We start from the raw sequence: 23,167 nt of genomic DNA, 5'->3' as shown, positions 1-23,167 counted from the left end.
CTGTACACTGACATGATATCTTTATTCTATAAATGAGTCTGAATACAGCGCTAAGAAGTTTATATAGCTTTTCTAATGTTTTACTCATGTACAGGGCTGTGTGGGGTGTCATTTTGCACCATGATCTCTACTTTTTATTAGTACCATATTTGTGTAGATGAGACCTATCGATCAATTATTAATTTTTAACCCCTTAAGGTCAAAGCCAATTTTCGTTTTTGCGCTTTTGCTTTTTCCATTTTATGTTTAAAAGTCCATAGCGCTTGCATTTTTTCACCTAGAGACTTATATGAGTGCTTATTTTTTGTGAAACCAATTGTACTTTGCAATGACAGGCATTATATTTCCATAAAATATGCTGCGAAACCGGGAAAAAAATCATTTGCGCCTTCAAATTGAAAAAAAAAAACGAATTTGTTTTGATTTCAGGGAGTTTTGCATTTACGCCGTTCGCCCTGGGGTAAAACTGACTTGTTATTCATGTTCCTCAAGTTGTTACGATTACAACGATATATAACATGTATAACTTTTATATTATCTGATGGCCTGTAAAAAATTCAAACCATTGTTAACAAATATACACTCACCGGCCACTTTATTAGGTACACCTGTCCAACTGCACGTTACCACTTAATTTCTAATCAGCCAATCTGCATGCAGTTGCCGCCATGTTTTAGGCATGTAGACATGGTCAAGACAATCTCCTGCAGTTCAAACAGAGCATCAGTATGGGGAAGAAAGGTGATTTGAGTGCCTTTGAACGTGGCATGGTTGTTGGTGCCAGAAGGGCTGGTCTGAGTATTCCAGAAACTGCTGATCTTCTGGGATTTTCACGCACAACCATCTCTAGGGTTTACAGAGAATGGTCCGAAAAAGAAAAAACATCCAGTGAGCGGCAGTTCTGTGGGCGGAAAAGCCTTGTTGATGCCAGAGGTCAGAGGAGAATGGGCAGACTGGTTCGAGCTGATAGAAAGGCAACAGTGACTCAAATAGCCAACCGTTACAACCAAGGTAGGCAGAAGAGCATCTCTGAACGCACAGTACGTCGAACTTTGAGGCAGATGGGCTACAGCAGCAGAAGACCACACCGGGTGCCACTACTTTCAGCTAAGAACAGGAAACTGAGGCTACAATTTGCACAAGCTCATCGAAATTGGACAGTAGAAGATTGGAAAAACGTTGCCTGGTCTGATGAGTCTCGATTTCTGCTGCGACATTCGGATGGTAGGGTCAGAATTTTGGGTCAACAACATGAAAGCATGGATCCATCCTGCCTTGTATCAACGGTTCAGGCTGGTGGTGGTGGTGTCATGGTGTGAGGAATATTTTCTTGGCACTCTTTGGGCCCCTTGGTACCAATTGAGCATCGTTGCAATGCCACAGCCTACCTGAGTATTGTTCCTGACCATGTCCATCCCTTTATGACCACAATGTACCCAACATCTGATTGCTACTTTCAGCAGGATAATGCGCCATGTCATAAAGCTAGAATCATCTCAGACTGGTTTCTTGAACATGACAATGAGTTCACTGTACTCAAATGGCCTCCACAGTCCCCAGATCTCAATCCAATAGAGCATCTTTGGGATGTGGTGGAACGGGAGATTCGCATCATGGATGTGCAGCCGACAAATCTGTGGCAACTGTGTGATGCCATCATGTCAATATGGACCAAAATCTCTGAGGAATGCTTCCAGCACCTTGTTGTATCTATGCCACGAAGAATTGAGGCAGTTCTGAAGGCAAAAGGGGGTCCAACCAGTTACTAGCATGGTGTACCTAATAAAGTGGCCGGTGAGTGTATGTTCCTTAAAATGGCTCCATTCCCATGCTTATAGCGCTTTTATCCTTTGGTCTATGGGGCTGTGTGAGGTGTCATTTTTTGCACCATGATGTGTTCTTTCTAACGGTACCTTGATTGCGCATTTACGACTTTTTGATCACTTATTAAATTTTTTCTGGATTTGATGCGACCAAAAATGCGCAATTTTGCACTTTGGAATTTTTTTGCGCTTACACCATTTACCGTGCGAGATAAGGAATGTGATTAATAGTTCAAACGATTACGTGTGCGGCGATACCAAATATGTTTATTTATTTGTTTATTTATTAATTTATATATATAAAATGGGAAAAGGGGGGTGATTTGGACTTTTATTAGGGGATTTTTTTTATTAATAAAAACACTTTTTTACTTTTTTTTTTTACATCAACTAGAAGTCCCCCTGGGGGACTTGTATATAAACAGCACTGATCTCTCATAGGGATCAATGCTGTGTATATACACAGCAAAGATCGATTAGATCGGTCATAGATTGCTATGGCCTGCTGCAGGCTATAGCAATCTATTACCGAGCCGGGATCAGCGTCATTGCGACGCTGAGTGCCGGCCCGGCCAGAAGAACGGATCTCCCCCACGCGATCGCATCGTGGGGGGGGAGATCCGACCCACTAGACACCAGGGATGTTGTGCATGAAGCACTTCAATGCAGCTGTCAGGTTGACAGCTGCATTGAAGTGCTTAATTAGCCGGCGCGGCAACGGGACCCACGCCGGCTAATAGAGGCACTGCCCGGCTGCACGTGTCAGCCGGGATCAGCGCCGTTCAGAGCGGGGTCCCGGCGGGACCCCGCTCTGAACACCCCCCGCGGCACCATGATGTACCAGGTACGTCATGGGTCGCTAAGGGGTTAAATAAAATGTAAAATAAAATAATCAATCCTGGCATTTTTTTTACCGCTTTTTGTTTATGCCATTCACCGTCTGGAAACAATATGGTTTTATTTTAATAGATCAGACAATTACGCACGCTAGAGTATATAATATTTTTTTTTTTATTTTTATGTGATTTATAATAAAATTGGAAAGTTGGGAAAAAATTTTATGTCCCCTTAAGGGACGTTAACATTTTTACATTACATTATATACACTAATCATTGCTAAGCCATAGCATGGCATTGATCAGTGTAATCTGCGATCACTGCATAGAACCTGCCTGTGACAGACTCTATACAGGATCTATAAGGATTGCCGATCTGACTGCCGGGAGGAAGGCAAGGGACCTCTGGAAATCAGATAGAACAATCGGACAGTGACAGGCACAAAGCTCCTGTCACTGTATTAAGTGTTGCAGCACTGCAGGGGTTAATGGCGGGCCGAGGCGCAATCACGGCGACCTATCATAGTGCTGCCGGACCCAGTGGCCTACCAGTATGTCATGGGTCCTTAAGGAGTTAAACAATAGGTCATTGTCACATTCTCAAAGGCCAGCTTGCTTACCTCTTTGGCTCTAGTCAGTGTTCCCCAACGATACATATAATCTTCAGAGTTAACTATAAACATCATCTTGTGACTATTGAGCCTAAAGCGGCAGTCCATATTGCTGGCACTTTCTACTCCCATCAGTCTTTTCCATGAACTTTTCACTTCATCCTTCATCATTCGCATTGTTCTGCATTGCCATCTTTGGAAATGTCTGATATTTCTGTGAATAATAGTAGTATTCAATGCTTACTTTGTGCATTGTGGTAGACGTTCTCAAAAAACATTGACCCACATTAATCTGAGACAAAAACTGTCTAATTTGCTTATAGCAACCAATCTTGGCAAAGCTTTCAGTTCTCATATTGCTCTAGTAAAATGTAAACTGGGCTCTGATTGGTCAGCAAATCAGTTTTCATAAATATGTGGTAAGATGGGAGATTCAATAAAACAGATCTTTGTTTCAAACAGCAACCAAACAATGCACAGCTTCACGCTCTTATAGTTTTGGAAAATTAAAGAAGTCTGGTGAAAATGTTGATTAAAGTATTGTAGTGCCCCCCATAAGTTATACAAATGAACAATATACACTTATTATGGTAAATGCTTATAAAGTGCTTTTTCCCTGCACTTACTACTGCATCAAGGCTTCACTTCCTGGATAACATGGTGATGTCACGACCCGACTCTCAGAGCTGTGCGGGCTGTGGCTGCTGGAGAGGATGATGGCAGGGGGACACTGAGGGACACAGGGCACTGGAGGGACACTGAGCATCCCTCTGCCATCATCCTCTCCAGCAGCCACAGCCCGCACAGCTCTGGGAGTTGGGTCGTGACATCACCATGTTATCCAGGAAGTGAAGCCTTGATGCAGTAGTAAGTGCAGGGGGAAAAGCACTTTATAAGCATTTCCCATAATAGGTGTATATTGGTGATTTGTATAACTTTTGAGGGGCAATACAATACTTTAACAAAAAAAAATTAGCTGGATTTCTCCTTTAAAGCTGTACTTTTCTAGACCGTTTTGGGAATTTCCTACAGCCATCTATCAAATGAACGCATGTTCATGAACACTTACCGTTGTAAAAGCACTGGCTTCAGGAGAAATCCTTCACTCTGGCTGTTTTGTTCATCTACATTGATGAATTGTTCAACATAGTTGGATAAGTGCTGAAAAGGAGACAAAGAAAAAATTGTGACAAAACAAACACATAAAAGTTACACCATTTGAATCAAAGTCAAGGTTTACTTCTATAGACCAGCTCCACAAATTCATTTAGCAGAAGCAGGTAAAAAAGATGATTGATAATGCCTGCATTGTCTGAACTGAGAGAATGGTTGTTGCAATGAAATCACCTGACCATCATCAGGCTCACTGTCCTCTCCACTGAGGGGATATCTCCCCGGCTACTCCCACTACTACATGATTCAGGTAACAGCTATATAACGAGGAATGCTAAACATTTACTTTACATCTATTTTTACACATTGCATATTTCTTGCAGAAACATATGTTACTGAAATGTTACTTCATGTGTTTGTTTGTTTTTTTCTGCATACTCATAGCTGTCTCTCAGCCCCTTTCAGCAGAATGAATGCAACAAATCTGCCACACGAAAATATATACCCCAATAAGCCACTTGCAGAAAGAGCTGAAGGCTCTTAATAGTTTTCTAAAATTTTACATTTACAGTAACAAGCAGTCACACAGTTTAATGTTTCCAAATGTAAAATAATGCACTTGCAGAGGAGGAATCTACTATCAGAGTATCATATCGGCAGTACTGTGTTAGCAAGAGAAGGATCAAGGGTGCTTTTACACGCACATAAATTACTTGTTTAGAGAACGACAAGACTTTTTCCTTTTAAACTTTCATTCGTAGTTTGATTGTTGCCATGTTTACACCAGAAGATTATGGCTTAAATTAGATCGATTTAACATTTTTTTTGCAAGACAATCGGCCCATGTAAAAGGCCCTTTAGGGGTAGTGATTTCTGACAGCCTTCAACAGTTCAACCAGGGAGTGGGTTAAGATAATCATATACTGGGCTGTATAGCTAGAGGTATAACCAGTAGGAAGACTGAGACTATGATCCCGCTGTATGGAGCTCTAGTGAGACCACGTCTGGAATACTGTGTCCAGTTCTGGAGACCTCACCTACAAAAAGAAATTGATACAATAGAACAGTTCCAAAGACTGGCTACACAAATAGTAGCCAGTCTGAAGGAATGAAATAAGGATCTAAATCTTTTTATATACAATAGTTCCAAGGGACACTCAATATTTACCTTGGTCTCTGCCTAGCAGAGTTAATTAACCACAATTATGTCCCAAAATATATCATAATCAATAGCTTTACTATAGAACAATTACACAACACAAAGCTAGATTCTTAAATATTAACAATTAGCATGACTAAAAAAAATTACATAAAAAAATATTTTTGTGCAAAAAAAGATCCAGTAATTGAAGACAGCCAAGAGACCATGAATGTAAAAAGTCATATAATCATACCAACATATATTATGTAAGCGTCCAAATGATTGTGTATAGCCATGCAGTGTATCCACATGGCCTCCTGTGTAAACTGCATATAACTCTACCTAAACAATGCAGTATCCAAAAAATCATAAGGAGCGCTTACCCATCGTGGTATCTGGCGTCCGCTACCCCGACGCACGTTTCGTGTTAGGTCGCTTTCTCAAGGGGCGCCCTTAATCATTCTAATAAAAATTGTTAATATTTAAGAATCTAGCTTTGTGTTGTGTAAAGGATCTAAATCTGTACAGTCTGGAGATAAGAGGGGAAAGAGGGAACATGACCAAAACCTCTAAATATGTTAAAGGACTAAATAAGGTTCAAGAGGGAAGTGTTTTTAATAAAAAATTTAACACAAGAACAAGGGGCCACAATCTAAGGTTAGTTGGGGGAAAGATCAGAAACTAGGGAAAATATTATTTTACTGAAAGAGTAGTAGATGTTTGAACTTCCAACAGGGCAAGCAAATATACAATAAGTCAATGTAAACATGCCTGGATAAACATATCTACCCTTAGATAATAGTTCTAAGGACAATGTTCTATGTTTCTATGTGCCTCCCCCTAAAGCTACATTCTTTCAAGATAGTGAGGTCTATTTTAGTGTTATACCCCTGTTACACAGAGAGAGTGAGAGGAGCAAACAAACGTTGTCAGTGCCCGTTTGCTCCTTGTTCCCCACTCACTACTGCTGCCGACATGACGCATGGCGGCAACGAGCAGGTGAGAGTCGGGGGGCGCGTGGGGCTGCCCGGGTGATCGCTAGATCGTCCGGGCAGTCCATAGCATATAGCGGTGGTCTGCTTTTCGCCGTTCCTATTTCACGGAGCGACGGCAGCAGATTGCTGCTATATACGAGTCGTTTGTCTTTCAACATGTTGAAAGACAAACGACTACAACGATCAGCCGACGTTGTTCATGTCGGCTGATCGTTGTGTTCCATTACACAGGACAATCAATCGGCCGAAAACGGTCCATGATTGTTCCATGCAATAGGGCCTTTAGGTTCATGTATACTACTCCATTTCCAGCATACAACATGTAGTGTGCCATCTCCATGATCTGGACTACTCTACTCACCTGTACTTCTGTAGGGTCTTCTGTCTGCACATCTTCTGTGTCAAGCAGCTCGATTGTCATGACCACTTGGCCCTGTCTTTGAAGAAACATCATCTGACAAAAGGAAGAAAGTGTTAAGTCACGCTTCTATTTATTAATTCCAATTTATATAATTCAGTTATTTATTTAGTTAGCTTAGTTAGTTTAGCTTCTACATAGACATGGAAGCACTACATTTTTTGGTCCAAGTTCCACAGTGTCACATTCTACTACACTCAACTGCAATAAAACATAAAGGGAATCTTTCAGCTCTGTACCTCATACAGAGCTGACAGACTGTCTGTGATGGCACTTTATTATAACTTTCTTTCATTTTACAACTGAAGAGTTGGAGAGGCTGTGCAGCACTAAAGTGACAAGCCACCTTCCCGTCTTGTCCACTTTGATAGATGTACATGGCTCCAATTCCAACTAAGTTATTATAACTTGCCATCATGAACTGGAAATGTATAGTTAGACGATGATAGGTTAATGGCATGGGTCTCTAAGCACCGTACAAGTATAAAAATGACAGATTGCTTTTTAAAGTGGTAAACCCAATCCTCACCTATTAAAATAATGGCAGTATACTGTTCTGTCTATATTTGATACACACTAATATCTATGATCAGGGTAGGGATAAGAGGATGGAGATGTCTTCTGATAACAGGGCAATCGAATGAATGAAAAGCATAGAAAAATCTATTTACTGCTGTGCTTTTCTGACCTATTGGTACAGAGACAAGCCTGGATGGGAGCCTCAGAACAGTATTGATAGCTGCAAGAAGTATACCCTTGGTATAAAGCAATTTTCTAAAGCTAAATACATTTTAATTTGCAGAAGACAGAATGTGTGAGTCTTCTAAATATTCAAGCTACATTTTATGAAGCCTTCTGTAACACAGCACAAAGTTAAGACATTTGTAATTACCTTGAAGCAATTTTCATCTGCCATACAGTGCTCTGCTTTCCACTGGTAACTGGTCTCCTTGGATGCTCGAACACACTGCGTGACCAGACTACCTCCAGCTGCGCCCCTCTTTTTCTCACTCAGGTACAGCTCCACCACTTTTAAGCAGATCTCATCGCTCACCAGATGATGGAGCTGAGGGAGAAAGAGAGATCAAACTACTGAATAAAATTACCATACAAAAGAGTCTGTCAAGACAGCTAAACTTACCAAACTGTAAAAGAGCAACTCAGTTAAAACATATGAGAAGCTGTTCTATCAAATGTTACAAAAACAATGATCCAAATAGGTCAGTGGGTCAGATCAGCACTGATGGGCACTGGTTACCAACAGACAGGAGAGATTTCACACACTAACAGTATAAAAAAAAAAGCACTAAAAAAAAATATATATATTACCTGTCGTGTTATATTCTGGATCAGTTTGTCCATAGTAAAGCCAATGTAAGCATGGATAGTGAACATCTCTCGTAGCGTGTCCTCATAATGCGTGGGGTCTAGATTTCCCACCAGAAGGTTCCTCACCATATCCAAGAATGCAGGATAATATTCTTCTAACTCCACCTCACCTAAAATAAAAATAAAAAATTGTGAGAGTAATCAACTGTCGCATCCCTTTCATTGGAAAATACATTGGATCTGTCGGTGCTGCTTCAAACTATATTTTCATTAGAGATGGGCACAACTTGAGTCCTATCATTCAACTTTTGAATACCAGGGGCTGAAGTTGATGGAAGTGGACCTAGGGAGTACTGGAAAACATGGACACAGCCTATGCCGCTATCCATGTTTTCCAGGCAGCATCCTACTTCATCAACCACCAGCGATGAAATGCAGAACGAAAGGACTCAAGCATAATTATCTCTAGACTTTCAGCCCATTGCTTGCGAAACATGCTTACTACATCATGCCCCAGCAGCTTAGCTCCTATATTACAAAAATTAAACCAGGCACTGTACAGTGAAGAGGTCACTTCCTAAAAAAATAAACAAACAATAGATCTATCCATCTCCTAGATGACAAGCTCTGTTATGACTTATATTCACCCTTCTAGAGTGTTCATAATTAAAATCAGTCTGTACAAAGTTATTTGGCTTTAAATGCTAATTAATTCTAAATGCAAAAGAGGGGTTCTCAAGAATAAAATATATTTTTGTGATCCAGAGGATAAGTTATCAGTGCCCTTTGTCCCTTAAAAGACTAGAGCAGAGCATTGTACTCTGCTATCTTTAGCAGGCCCATAGCAGGTGAATAGTCTCGTTAATAGGTGATGTTTTAAAGGGGGTGGCAACATTATTGTAAAATTTTTCAGTGTACAGTATTAGTAAGTGTACTCACTGAACTTACTAACAGCAGCTCTGTGTGTACCTAATAGAGTTAAAATCAGACTCCCTTCCTTTAGGCTGGGCTGCCCTGTTCTGTGGAGAGTCTGTCAATAAGATGGCTGACATGGAGGAGCATGTGACCATAACCCACCCCCAAGTGTCCAACACTGAGGCTGTATAAGCCTATGGTGGACACTGAAGGGAGGGGCATGGTCACACGGTTGGGCATCTTATGGACAGAATCACCACAGAGCAGGGCAGCACAGCCTGGAGGAGAGGAGTCTGATTTTTGGTCTGTGGGATACAGAGGCAGCTGCTGTCAGTACATACAGTGACTACACTTACTAATACTGTACACTAAGCAATTTAACTATAAAGTGGCCAACCCCTTTAACTTTGGGGGAAAACCCTTTACATTCAATTTATGGATGGCGTTTAGTGCTTCATTTTCCCCTTTGCACTTAGCTATTGGTCTCCAAGAGAAGAACACTAGATAACAGCCAACTAACAGTTACACTAGGGGAGAAAGAAAAATCATTTCATCATAACGTCATTCATTCACTACTAATAAAACACTAATACAGGATTTTTTAAACGCAACAATAAAGATGCTCACTGGGCTGCTTAAGTCTGAGTTCCATTGCAGGCCCATTTGACTTCTCCTTCCTGCCTTCACATAGCAGTTTTTCTCGCTCCTTTTCAGTCCGGTATTCCAGAAGTTGAATCTGTGCCTGGCGATAGATTCTCAGGAGTCGAGAGCAAAGTGTGTGGTGCAACCGAAAGAAGAAATACCAGTTGTTATTAGCAAACAGTAAGCTGTACATTTCTTCTGTCATCTTCGGTGGTGGCTCTGGTGGAGACTGTGTAGGAGTAGTGGGTTCTGGCGTTACTCCGGGGTTTGCTGCCTTCCTTCGACGTTCAGGAAGTTCTGTTACAGAAGGTTCTGTGGTTGGTTCAGCTGGAGTTTCATCAGTGGTGGAACTGAAAAGGGACTGACAAGAGGAGGAGGAAGTGGAAGCAGAGGAGAAAAAAAGTTCAGGGATAAACTGATGCAGAACCTGGCGGATAGTGTCCTTATCCTCCTTTTGGATGGCTGGCTGCCTTTTTACATAGTAACTAATCAATGATGCTGCATCCTCTAATATTTGCCAGTCCTCATATGTATAAATAAGATGTGGTCCACTAGATGAAGCCGTCCTACCTTCTGGTTGTTGTTCCTGATGCTGTTAGGAGGAAGGGGGGAAAAAAAAGTGCTAAATTATTTAGATTTTGGAAGATTTGGGGCCCATGGCTAAGATTGATAACTGACCCACATTTTATACTGACCAATGCTGTGGAATAAAAGGAACAAATTGTACGTCCACAAGAAAAAAAAAAATACAAAAAACTGCTTCCCCTCTCTGACAATGGGGTGGGGCAAGTAGCAGTAGGGGACTACACAGAAAACAGTTTGATGTATAGTATAGTGTTGTATTTTTGTAAAAGATCCCAGATGTGGATTATTCTCTCAATTTATGCATTTAATTTACGTGCATGGGGGCCAAATAGGCTTTAATAAAACCACTGAAAAGAATAAATAAAATAAAGCTACCAATATGCTAATATAATGATTTCCAATTTAAAAGACCTAGTTGTTGAGCATGAAAAAAAAAAAAATGTTCCTTAAACTCTTAAAGGGGTATTCCACTCAAACATAACTTTTTAATATGTTGCTGTCCATGGTGAGACTAACAATTCATTCCATAGTTATTACCTATTCAGTCTCCTTTCCCCAATTCTGAGCTGCTACTTTTGAAGAAATAAAAAAACTGTGTGAGTTTTTCTCTCAGTCTCCCCCTCCTGCCCGACGACTGATGTAAACAAGTCCCTATCTGCAACTTTGTAATGCCAGAAGGGTAAGGGCCAGTTCACACGTAGTAAAACTGATTGAATGCCATGGTGGAACTCTCCGCAGCAGAATCCTGCCAGCATCCATGTCATAAAGGCAGTCTATGGGAGGGTTCACACCTCCTCTCTCCATGTGGAAGAATTGAGAGGCATGGAGAGAGCAGCTGTGAGCACTCCCTTAGACTGCCAGTACTACATGTGAACTGGCCCTGAACCAGTGAGTTCATCAGCAACTTGACCTCAGATTAACCCTTCCAGAATTACAAAGAAGCTAAAATGTAAAAAAGTCACTGGCAGGCTTTAATCTGTAACATCAGCTGTCTCAAAAGGGAGGGGGAGGAGGGGGAGACAGAGCAAAATGTTCACACAGATTTGTGTGCCTTCAGCAGAAAGCAGCAACACAGAACTGGGAGGAAACTGAATAAATAACAAAAAGAATGAATTGTTAGTCTCACCATAGGAAGCAACATATGAAAAGTTGTGTTTGAGCAGAATAACCCTTTAATAACTGTTGTAAAAAAAGGCATAACTGTGGTGATTAAAGGTACTTAAAGGGAATGTGTCGCCTACATTTTCTTTAACTGATTAGTCAAATACTAAAACATGTTCTTTTCTAATCTGTTTCAATTTCCTATTACACAGGGCGACTCAGAGGAGCAAGCGAGCGCTCGCTTCAGGCGCTATTACATGTGTCGGCAGTGAGCAGGTGAGAGCCCGGGGAGGCTTCCCCGGTGATTGCTAGATCATCCAGCCCATAGAAGATAGTGGTGGTCTGCTGCCGCCTCTCCTATCTCACGGAGCGAAAGCAGCATATCGCTGCTATTCTCATGGTTGAGCTTTCAACATGTCCAAATCAATCAGTCAACATCGTGCAGGTCGGCTGATCGTTGTTTTCTATTACACGAGACGATTATCATCCGTAACGGCCTATATCGGCCAATAATCACTTTGTGTAATAGGGCCTTTAGTGACATGCTTTGCGGCAAATCTCATTGACATAGATGGTAATAAACTGTCTATAACAGAGTCTGTCCCCATTTCTACTCTATAAACCTATATTAAAAAAAAAAATCTCACCTCGTCATAGACGCTCTCAATTTCATTGAGTAGACTCTTTGAACGCAGAGCTTTGGTGTCGTTCTGCTTGAAGTTGACAGCCTGATGATCCAGAGACTTTAGATAAGCCCTCTCATACTGTTCCCGCCATGTCTTATTAAATCCTTGCTGAGCCTCCCTCCACTCTTCTTCTTTTGCTTTCAATCTACAGGACAAGATTTGTGTTTAGCATTTTGTTTTTCCAAAGACACATGCAAACACCACATGTATACAAGATCTGGACAAAAAGAAGGAAATCTGAGTCATTAACTCTACCTTCTCTTGATACACCTTCACTTGATTCTCTCAACGCCCCAGTCACATTGGAGGAAATTACTGCCACTATCTCTACACTTAAAAATAACAAAGCTCCAGGCCCTGATGGCTATAGTGCGGAATTTTATAAATCTATGTCTTCTGTCATCTCCCCCACCCTTCTTTCTACTTTCCAAACTATTCTGACTGACCATCACATGCTCCCCTCTGGAGATACTGCATATATCAAAATACTACATAAACAGGGGAAGGATCCGACATCTCCTAATTCGTACAGGCCAATCTCTTTAATAAATGTAAACCTAAAATTGTTGGCAAAGATTATGACCAATAGATTGGCAGACATCCTACCATCACTAATAGGCAGCCATCAAGTTGGCTTTATAAAAGGACATTCTGGTGTCACTAATCTAAGAACGGTACTAGCGGCCCAGTCTGGTGTCCAATCTGGGGGTCGTTCCAGCCACTCTCCAGGTCTGTTGGCAATCGACGCCGAAAAGGCTTTTGATAAGGTCATGTCCAGCCACTCCCAGCTGATATTAACAAAATTTGGTATCACAGGTCAATTCAAAGATTTTATTTCCACATAAGTCACATCTCCGAAAGCTAGAATTCATACCCCGGCTTTCCTTTCAGATAGCTTTCCCTTACAAAAAGGTACCAGACAGGGTTGCCCCCTATCCCCTCTATTGTTCAATTTGGCGATGGAGCCTCTTGCTAGATATCTTATTTCTTCTGACTTTTTCTCAGGCATACAGGTTGGTTCCCAAATCATCAAAGTTACATGCTTTGCTGATGATACTTTAATATATTTAGATAACCCAGATCTACATGTTCCTGCAGTATTAGATGCCTTAAAATTTTTTGGTTCCTTCTCTGGGTAGAGAATCAATATACATAAAAGTCAACTTCTTTACCTAACTCCACATAAGAGGTCTACTTCGGATCCTGCGGGGGTCTCCATTGCTAAATCCTATATTACTTATCTTGGAATCCAGATTGGTAGAACTCCCTCCTCACTATATTCCCTGAACTATCGCCCTATAATTAAGAGAATAAAACAAGATCTCCAGAGATGGGAATCTCTACCATTGTCAATCCTAGGCCGTACCCACTTAATAAAAATGATGTGTTTTGGAAAACTGTTATATCCAATGCAAACAATACCCCTTTTACTCAAACATTCTGACGTTTCCCTACTCCAATCATATTTCACTAAATTTATTTGGCAATCAAAGAGACCTCGTATTGCCTATTCCACTCTTTCGCCATGCTAAAGATTGGATTATGGACACGTCATATTTCTCAAATATTTTAATTGAGAAAGCTTTAGCAGCACCTTGGCCTTTACCCACCCTGCTACATGCTAAATTACCAGAACTACCCCCAGAAATTAAGAGAAGTGTTATCTTTAAAGACACCATTGCCACATGGAAGGCGATACGAAAATTATATGGTTTACCCTTTTGCCTATCGAAAAGATTTCCTCTGTGGCATTCACCACTTTACCCACCTGACTCAGACAAATTAGATTACTCAGAGTGGCAGAGTGCACATGTTTCTTCTGTTGGGGATCTGCTGGATACTAATTCCAACACTTTCTTATCATGGGATATCGTCAGAACACGATTTAAATTGTCTTCATTTAATTTACCTCAATACGATTCTATAATTGAATTTCTTACTTCCAGAGTGCGGGACATAGCAGAAGCAGAAAGTGATACAGAATTTGATAATCTATTCCCAACACCACCGGTTCATAATTCTTTATCACATACATATGGAGAACTTAGATCACGCTCTCAAAAGAATTTATCTAGACAAATTTTTTTTAAAAAATGGTCCTCCGTAATTTTTTCAGAGGATCTGACCCAACAAATATTGAGAGGATCTCAACTAGTGCATTCTGCCACTCCTAATGTGGTTCTACGTGAAATACATTTCCGCTTTATACACAAGGCTATATATGCCTTTAATATTCCTTTTTCCAACTCCCACACTTCTCACATAAACAGTTGCCCGAAATGTTAACTTCCTAAAGCAGACTTGTTTCACTGTGCCTGGGCCTGCACGCAATTGCAGGAATTTTGGGACTCTGTGCGGCTCTATCTTTTGTCCACTTGGGGCCATGCCATACCACTTCTCCCTCTTAGTTATCTTTTTCATTTTATTGATATAGACTCTACTACTCCCTCTCCTAAAATACTTACTTCTAAAGGAATTCATTTAACTCTATTAGTTTCCCTGAAATGTTTATTAAGACACTGGATACTGGATACTCTACCAGACATTTCTGAGGTAATCTCCGCTCTGAAGGAGATCTTTCATTGGGAACTTTTGGATGTATTGCGCACCAAAGAAAAATCAACAAAAACATTTATGTCCAAATGGATAAAATTTCTAATTCATGATTTTACTATAGAAGAGAGAGACTCTGTCATTAATCAATTTAAGGACACTTATTGGTATTGCATGGCCGCCCAAAGGGAACTCTGGGAGCACTCCAAATATCTTAAGCTTTTCCCTTTCTCTGTTAAAGACAATTCTCTCCATTCTATTGGTAGCATATTTGAATATCTGACATCTATACCTTGTTTTAAGGTGATATTATAAATTACTGTTTTTCTACTTATGTTTTTGGTAAGACTACGTTGTATTGTATATGATAATATATCTTTTAAGGTTATTACAAAGGCTCATTGTATCTGAATGATATTGTAAACATCCAATCCTTTGTTGCCTGTGAGCGACTTTCTTTTTGAATATGTAATGAATTTTCAATATGTATGTTCAAATATTACATAAGCCACTAGATGAAATCAACTAGTAGTATTAGAAGTCTTTGTGTAGGCTGGGCCTTAAAACTACAAATTGGTATAAATTTATTACAAAGTCATTACTAACCGTTTCAGTACAACAGGTACTGCAGTGACTGGATTTTTCTTGAGACTTTCTATTATATCTGGAGCCTTGTCTCCATAAATACGGTAGATAGCCCGCCTCTGGATAACCTCTGATGTGCCTCCCAAACAATCGTCGAGTCTAAATTTTTCCTGATCCTCAGCAGACATGCGAGAGAGTTTTTTCTGGACACTTTCAAGTACACGGATTGTGGCCAAATTGGTCTCCAGAACAACATCAAGCTGTCGAAGAACAAATTAAGATTACACAGTATAATAGGTACATCATTATAAAAAAATCTGTGGTTCTGGATATTTTCTGAAATTTTATACCGTGATGTCTCACACTATGGTCTACAGCCAGCATGTCTAACTCTGCCCTTGGGGCCATTATTTTGGGTTTGTTGAGGAAATTAGTTGGTTTGCAACAGCTGGCCGGCTGACAGTGCAGCTAATTATAATATGGCCACCCAGAACACCAATATTATCTTCATATACCCCATATAGTACTCATCATCCCTTAATAGTGGCACATATAGTAATGGTCGCCCCCCAATAATGGTTTAGTAGTCAACCCCCTAAATTGTGCCCCATACAGTTGTTAATTACCTCAGCAGCTCCTTCACCCACAGGATGCACCAGGTGCAGGCAGCATTTGCAATCATGTCACCATGCTGCCTGTGCCGGGACATGGCGTTGCCTTCTATTTGTTCAATTTTAAAAAATTTTGGCCCACAATATAATTGAGTTTGACACCCTGGTCTACAGTCAAAAGTCCATGTAGCTCAAAAACCCATACTGTGTGGCTCAAACAGGAGCCCTGAGTTATGATCATACATACCGACAAATTATATTATAGCAAACACATCAAAACCAGCAATTCCTTTCAATTTGGACAGTATAATAGAACATAGAAAGTCCAATAATTACAATAATTATCAGCAAATTCATGATTTCTTGTTTCACAACTTTTTCCCTGTTCTTGAGTTGAATGTGGCTCCAGACTTTAAAGTCAAAGCCTGCCTCAGTCTTCCACACTGTGTCTATGGAAGGTCTTGCACGCCTCCGCTTCCGTCACTCTTCACACAAAGGGTGCATTCACACTACGGAATCTGGGCAGATAACCCGCTGTTCGCCCCCATCTCCGCCTGTGATAGACTTCATTCTATGCACAGGCAGGTTCCGCTGTCCACCCAAAGAATTGACAATTCTTCTAGAGACAACTCTTTTCTGCAGTTCAGGTGTGGTTTGCAATTAAGCTGTATTCAATTTAATAGAACTGAGTTGCAAAACACCACCCAAACTAGAGACAAGAGCGGTGCTATCTCTGGAAAAAAGTAGCCATGTTTCTCTAACACTAGATAACCCTTTTAATGCCGCAGACTGATGCTTTAAAGTGTCAGTGACAGGAGTGGCTCCAGTCACTGAATGACTGGAAGCTCTGCAGTGGGATCGCAGGGGTCATGATCATTTCCATGACTGATGGAGGCAAACTGCTCACCTCTGAGCAGTCTAATCTGCGATCTCCTCAAGAATGAGAAGATTGCAATTACCACTGTTCAATGCTATGCAATGGCATTGCATTGACCAGTGTAAGCAATCCAATAACATTATCCCCCTCCACTTTTTAAGTTTTCAAAAATACAACAAACACCCACTTTCCCATTTTACAAATAAAACATGTAAAAATAAATAAGCATTTTTAATATAGTGTGCATAATGGTCTGATCTAGTAATATTATTTCTCTACAGTGAACAGCAAGAGTTTAAAAAAAAAAAAAAAAAAAAAAAAAAAGCCAGGATTGCAGATTGTTTTTTTGTTACATTATATCCCCTTAGTGACCGCCGATACGGCTTTTTACGGCGGTCACTAATGGTCCTTATTCTGCTGCCATCAGCTTTTTACGGCGATGGCAGAGAATAAGGCTGCGGGGCCGGGACGGCCCCCACCCCATCCCCCCGGCTACCGGAGGTAGCTGAGGGGTTGGGGCAGTGTGTGGGGTCCGTCCCGGCCCCCCCCCCTTACCGACGATCGCCGCTATTAACGTTATAGCGGCGGCCGTCGGTAAAGGAGATTACCAGTGCTGCCGCCGCCTTTCATCTCCCCCCGCCGTGAATCTACGGCGGGGGGAGATGAAATAAATGTCCCCCAGACCTCAGATCAGCCCCCCCTAGTAGGGTGATCTCTAACCCCCCTCCCCCGGCGGCCATCATTTCCAAGATGGCCGCCGACATCGCTGTGAACCGACTAATGTCGGTTCACAGCGATGGAAAAGTTAAAATGAATGAAAGCCCCATGCTCTCCGCCACCGGAGGTAGCGGAGAGCATGGGGCAGTCATCGGGGACCCCCCCTGTGGGGTCCCGGTACAAGCGATCAGCGGTATATACTATATACCGCTGATCGCTTGTACCATGTGCTCCCGGCACTTTTTATCCCCTGTCACCATGAATGATTGGTGACAGGGGATAAAAAGTGATGTCCCCCCACCCCCCAAGTCGCCCCCCACCCCCCAAGTCGCCCCCCACCCCCCCTGTCACCCCCGTCCCCCAGTCACCCCCCCTTCCCCATATACTCACCTGCTCCTGGAGCTCCGTCCTCCTCGACGTCCTGGCTGGTTTTGAAGTGCGCATGCGCTCCACAACCAGCCAAGCTCTGAAAATTTAAAGTGACAGAGACCAATTTGGTCTCTGTCACTGAACTATGATTACTGTACAAAAAGTGACAAACATACAAAAAAATAAAACACACACTTTTTATTATAGTAATAATTGCAGTTTACTCCCAAATTAACCCATAACCCCTCCCCAGATTACCCGTAACCACCGCACGTTGCCTGTAACCACCGCACGTTGCCCGTAACCACCGCACGTTGCCCGTAACCATCGCACGTTGCCCGTAACCACCGCACGTTGCCCGTAACCACCGCAAATTGCCAGTGACCCCCTCCCGATTGCCCGTAACCACCCCAAATTACATGTACCCACCCCAGATTACCTATAAGCACTTCAGTTTATCAGTAACAATCCCAGATTGTCTGTAACCCTTCCAGGTTGCACATAACCACCCCCAGGTTCCCCGAAATCATGCCAGATTACATGTACCCCCCCCCAGATTGCACGTAACCACCGCGCGTTGCCTCTGACCACGCAACGATGCCTCTGCCCACGCCACGATGCCTCTGACCACGCCACGTCGCCTCTGACCACGCCACGTCGCCTCTGACCACCGCACGTCGCCTCTGACCACCGCACGTCGCCTCTGACCACCGCACGTCGCCTCTGACCACCGCACGTCGCCTCTGACCACCGCACGTCGCCTCTGACCACCGCACGTCGCCTCTGACCACCGCACGTCGCCTCTGACCACCGCACGTCGCCTCTGACCACCGCACGTCGCCTCTGACCACCGCACGTCGCCTCTGACCATGCCACGGCGCCTCTGACCACCCCAAATTGCCAATGACCCCCTCCAGATTGCGGTGCCCATGCCAGATTACAGGTATCCACCCCAGATTGCCTATAAGAACTTCAGTTTATCCGTAACCACCCCGCATTGCCTGTAACCACCCCACGTTGCCCGTAACCACCCCACGTTGTCAGTAAGCACTGCAGGTTGCCCGTAACCACCCCACGTTGCCCGTAACCACCCCAGATTGTCTGTAAGCACTGCAGGTTGCCCGTAACCACCCCACGTTGCCCGTAACCACCCCAGATTGTCTGTAAGCACTGCAGGTTGCCCGTAACCACCCCACGTTGCCCGTATCCACCCCAGATTGTCTGTAAGCACTGCAGGTTGCCCGTAACCACCCCACGTTTCCCGTAACCATCCCAGATTGTCTGTAAGCACAGCAGATTGCCCGTAACCAGCCCACGTTGCCTGTAACCAGCCCACGTTGCCTGTAACCAGCCCACGTTGCCTGTAACCAGCCCACGTTGCCTGTAACCAGCCCACGTTGCCTGTAACCAGCCCACGTTGCCGTAACCACAGCAGGTTGCCCGTGACCACCACACGTTGCCCATAACCACCCCTCGTTGCCCGTAACCACCCCACGTTGCCTGTAACCACCCCAGGTTGCCGTAACCACAGCAGGTTGCCCGTGACCACCCCATGTTGTCCGTAACCACCCCAGATTACCTGTAACCACCTCAGGTTGCCCATAACCACCCCAGGTTGCCCGTGACCACCCCACATTACCTGTAATCTCATTTTTTTTTATCTTATTTTAGTAACTGCGCTATTCTAATAACCATTACTAGCTGCGGTTTTGCTCCTGTAAATTGGTGCTCCTTCCCTTCTGAGCCCTGCTGTGTGCCCATACAGTGGTTTATGCCCACATAAGGGGTACCGTTGTACTCAGGAGAACCTGCGTTACAGATTTTGGGGTACGTTTTCTCTCCTGTTCCTCGTCAAATTGAGAAATTTCAAACTAAACCAACATATTATTGGAAAAATTAGAGTTTTTCATTTTTACTGGCCAATTTTGAATACTTTCCTCTAATACCTGTGGGGTAAAAATGGTCACCACACCCCAAGATGAATTCTTTGAGGGGTGCACTTTCTAAAATGGGGTGACTTATTGGGAGATTTTACTCTGCGGACACTACAGGGGCTCTGCAAACGCACCTGGCGCTCAGAAACTTCTTCAGAAAAATCTGCACTGAAAAAGCTAATTGGCGCTCCTTTCCTTCTGAGCCCGGCTGTGTGCCAATAGAATGGTTTATGCCCACATATGAGGTACCTTTTCACTTAGGAGAACCTGCGTTACAAATTTTGGGGTACTTTTTTCCTCTTGTTCCTCATAAAATTGAGAAATTTCAAACTAAAAGAACATAATATTGGAAAAATTTGAGTTTTTCATTTTTACTGTCTACTTTTGAATACTTTCCTCTAATACCTGTGGGGTCAAAATGGTCACCACACACCAAGATGAATACTTTGAGGGGTGCACTTTCCAAAATGGAGTGACTTATGGCGAGATTTTACTCCGCTGGCACTACAGGGGCTCTGCAAACGCACCTGGCGCTCGGAAACTTCTGCAGCAAAATCTGCATTGAAAAAGCTAATTGGCGCTCCTTCCCTTCTGAGCCCTCCTGTGTGCCCATGCAGTGGTTTATGCCCACATATGGGGTACCATTGTACTCAGGAGAACCTGCGTTACAAATTTTGGGGTACTTTTTTCCTCTTGTTCCTCGTGAAATTGAGAAATTTCAAACTAAACGAACATATTATTGGAAGAATTCGAGTTTTTCATTTTTACTGTCTTCTTTTGAATACTTTCCTGTAATACCTGTGGGGTCAAAATGGTCACCACACACCAAGATGAATTCTTTGAGGGGTGTACTTTCCAAAATGGGGTGACTTATGGGGGTTTTTCTCTCTGCTGACACTACAGGGGCACTGCAAACGCACCTGGCGCTCAGAAACTCCTTCAGCAAAATTTGCATTGGAAAAGCTAATTGGCGCTCCCTTCCTTCTGAGCCCTGCTGTGTGCCCATACAGTGGTTTACGCCCACATATGGGGTACCGTTGTACTCAAGAGAACCTGCATTACAAATTTTGGGGTGCTTTTTGTCTCATATTCCTTTTGAAAATGAGAAACTTTAATCTAAACGTATATATTATTGGAAAATTAAAATTTTCAATTTTTTTACTGCCTAATTGTGAATACTTTCCTCCAGCCCCTGTAGGGTTAAAATGCTCATTATACCCCTAGATTAATTCTTTAAGGTGTGTAGTTTCCAAAATGGGGTCACTTATGGGGGTTTTCAGGATACCAGACTTCTAAATCTATTTAAAAAAAGAACTGGTCCCTAAAAAAATCAGTTTCACGAAAATGTGATAATTTGCTGATAAATTTCTAAGCCCCATAACACCCTAAAAAAGTAAAATATGTTTACCAGATTATGCCAGAATAAAGAAGACATATTGGTAATGTGACTTAGTAACTAATTTATGTGCTACGACTTTCTTTTTTTAGAAGCAGAGAATTTCAAAGTTCATAAAATGCAAATTTTTTAAATTTTTCATGATATTTTGATGTTTTTCACAAAAAACACACAAAGTAGTGACCCAATTTTGCCACTAACATAAAGTGCCATATGTCACGAAAAAACAATCTCGGAATCGCTAGCATACGTTAAAGCATCACTGAGCTATAAGAGCATAAAGTGAGACAGGTCAGATTTTGAAAAATTAGCCTGGTCATTAAGGCCCAAACTAGCTGCAGCACGAAGGGGATATAATCAGAAAAAAAAAAAATTACTAAAGAGTAACCAAAATGTCCCATCTACAAAATACAGTACAAATAAAAACTAGAGATCGTGGCACAAAAAATGAGATCCCAAACGTCCCTTGTAGGTAGAAAAAATAAAAGGTGAGGAGGAAAAGACAAAAATGCTAATTAATGGCCTGGTCCTTAAGATGTTTCATTTCAGCTCCACTTTAGTGGTTTGTAATGGTGCTTTCACACAAAGATTTATCTGACAGATTTTTAAAGCTAAAGCCAGGAAAAGACTATAAACAGGGAACAGTTCATAAAGGAAAGACTGAGATTTCTTCTTTTCTTAACCCTTTCAGGACCAAGGCAAATTTTATGAATATGACCTGTGTCACTTTATTCATCAATAACTTCGGAAAGAGGATTTTTGTACTCACCGTAAAATCCCTTTCTTGTGGCTTAATTGGGGGACACAGCACCTGTGGGTATAGGCTACTGCCACTAGGAGGCGACACTAGACAGAAGAAGTGACTCCACCTATACCCCTCCTACAGACACCAGGCTAACTCAGTTTAGTCACAAGCAGTAGGAAAAGTAAAGAAAACAACCTCAAAATAATAGGGTGGGAGCTGTGTCCCCCAATGAAGCCACAAGAAAGGGATTTTACGGTGAGTACAAAAATCCTCTTTTCTTGTGCCTGTCATTGGGGGACACAGCACCTGTGGGACGTACAAAAGCAGTCCCAGAGGGTGGGGAAATCAGATGACAATCCCCATGCGGTCTGCCAAACACACGGCAGCCTGCAGAACCTTGTGGCCCAGACTGGTGTCAGAGGAAGCCAGGATATGGACCTGATAAAACTTTGTAAAAATGTGAACTGAAGACCAGGTGGCGGCCTTGCAGACCTGGGACACTGAGGCCTGATGGCGAACCGCCCAAGAGGCCCCCACAGTCCGAGCAGAAAAACCGGTGACCCGCACCGCCACAAACACGGTAGGCCTCTGAGAATGGCCGTCCTGATCCAACGCCTAATGGTGGTCTTGGAGGCAGCCAGCCCCTTGCGTAGACCCGACGGGACCACGAACAGGAAATCCGAGTGGCGGGAAGGAAGCAGTGACTGACAAGTAGATCCGTATGGCCCGGACAAGGTCCAAACAATGCATGGACCGTTCCCTAGGATGGGAGGGTGCAGGGCAAGAAGAGGGGAGAATGATGTCCTCATTAAGGTGGAACGTCGACACGACCTTCGGCAGGAAGGAAGGAGGAGGGCGAAGCACAACCTTGTCCTTGTGAAAGACCAGATAAGGGGAGCAACAAGAGAGCGCTGCCAGTTCAGACAACCTACGGATGGATGTAAACGCCACCAAGAAGGCAACCTTACAAGAAAGGAAACAAAGAGACACCTCCCTTAGAGGCTCAAAGGGAGGACCTTGCAGAACCTCGAGGACTAAATTAAGGTCCCAGGGCTCTACAGGCTGTCGAAAAGGGGGGGCCAAATGGACCACCCCGAGAAAAGTCTTCACCTGAGGGCGGAAATCAAGAGCCCGCTAAAAAAGAACAGACAGGGCAGAAACCTGAGAACGCAAGGTGGAATGACT

At 42.7% G+C, this 23,167-nt stretch overlaps 1 protein-coding gene across 2 annotated transcripts in view; it reads right to left on the bottom strand.

The window, feature by feature from the left end:
* SIN3B (SIN3 transcription regulator family member B) overlaps positions 1–23,167 on the bottom strand; it is a 65,340-nt gene that overhangs the window by 7,885 nt on the left and 34,288 nt on the right. For both annotated transcript variants that reach the window (XM_069962279.1, XM_069962280.1), the window contains 8 exons: positions 15,355–15,593; positions 12,157–12,340; positions 9,809–10,415; positions 8,267–8,436; positions 7,830–8,003; positions 6,881–6,973; positions 4,340–4,431; positions 3,280–3,484 (listed from right to left, as the gene is read on the bottom strand). In XM_069962279.1, the coding sequence (XP_069818380.1) occupies positions 3,280–3,484; positions 4,340–4,431; positions 6,881–6,973; positions 7,830–8,003; positions 8,267–8,436; positions 9,809–10,415; positions 12,157–12,340; positions 15,355–15,593 (1,764 nt within the window). The remainder of the gene's footprint in view (positions 1–3,279; positions 3,485–4,339; positions 4,432–6,880; positions 6,974–7,829; positions 8,004–8,266; positions 8,437–9,808; positions 10,416–12,156; positions 12,341–15,354; positions 15,594–23,167) is intronic.

The sequence above is a fragment of the Dendropsophus ebraccatus genome, chromosome 3 (genome assembly GCF_027789765.1).
Source record: "Dendropsophus ebraccatus isolate aDenEbr1 chromosome 3, aDenEbr1.pat, whole genome shotgun sequence".
Lineage (NCBI taxonomy): Eukaryota > Metazoa > Chordata > Amphibia > Anura > Hylidae > Dendropsophus > Dendropsophus ebraccatus.
This window is presented reverse-complemented; position numbering and strand designations above follow the sequence as displayed.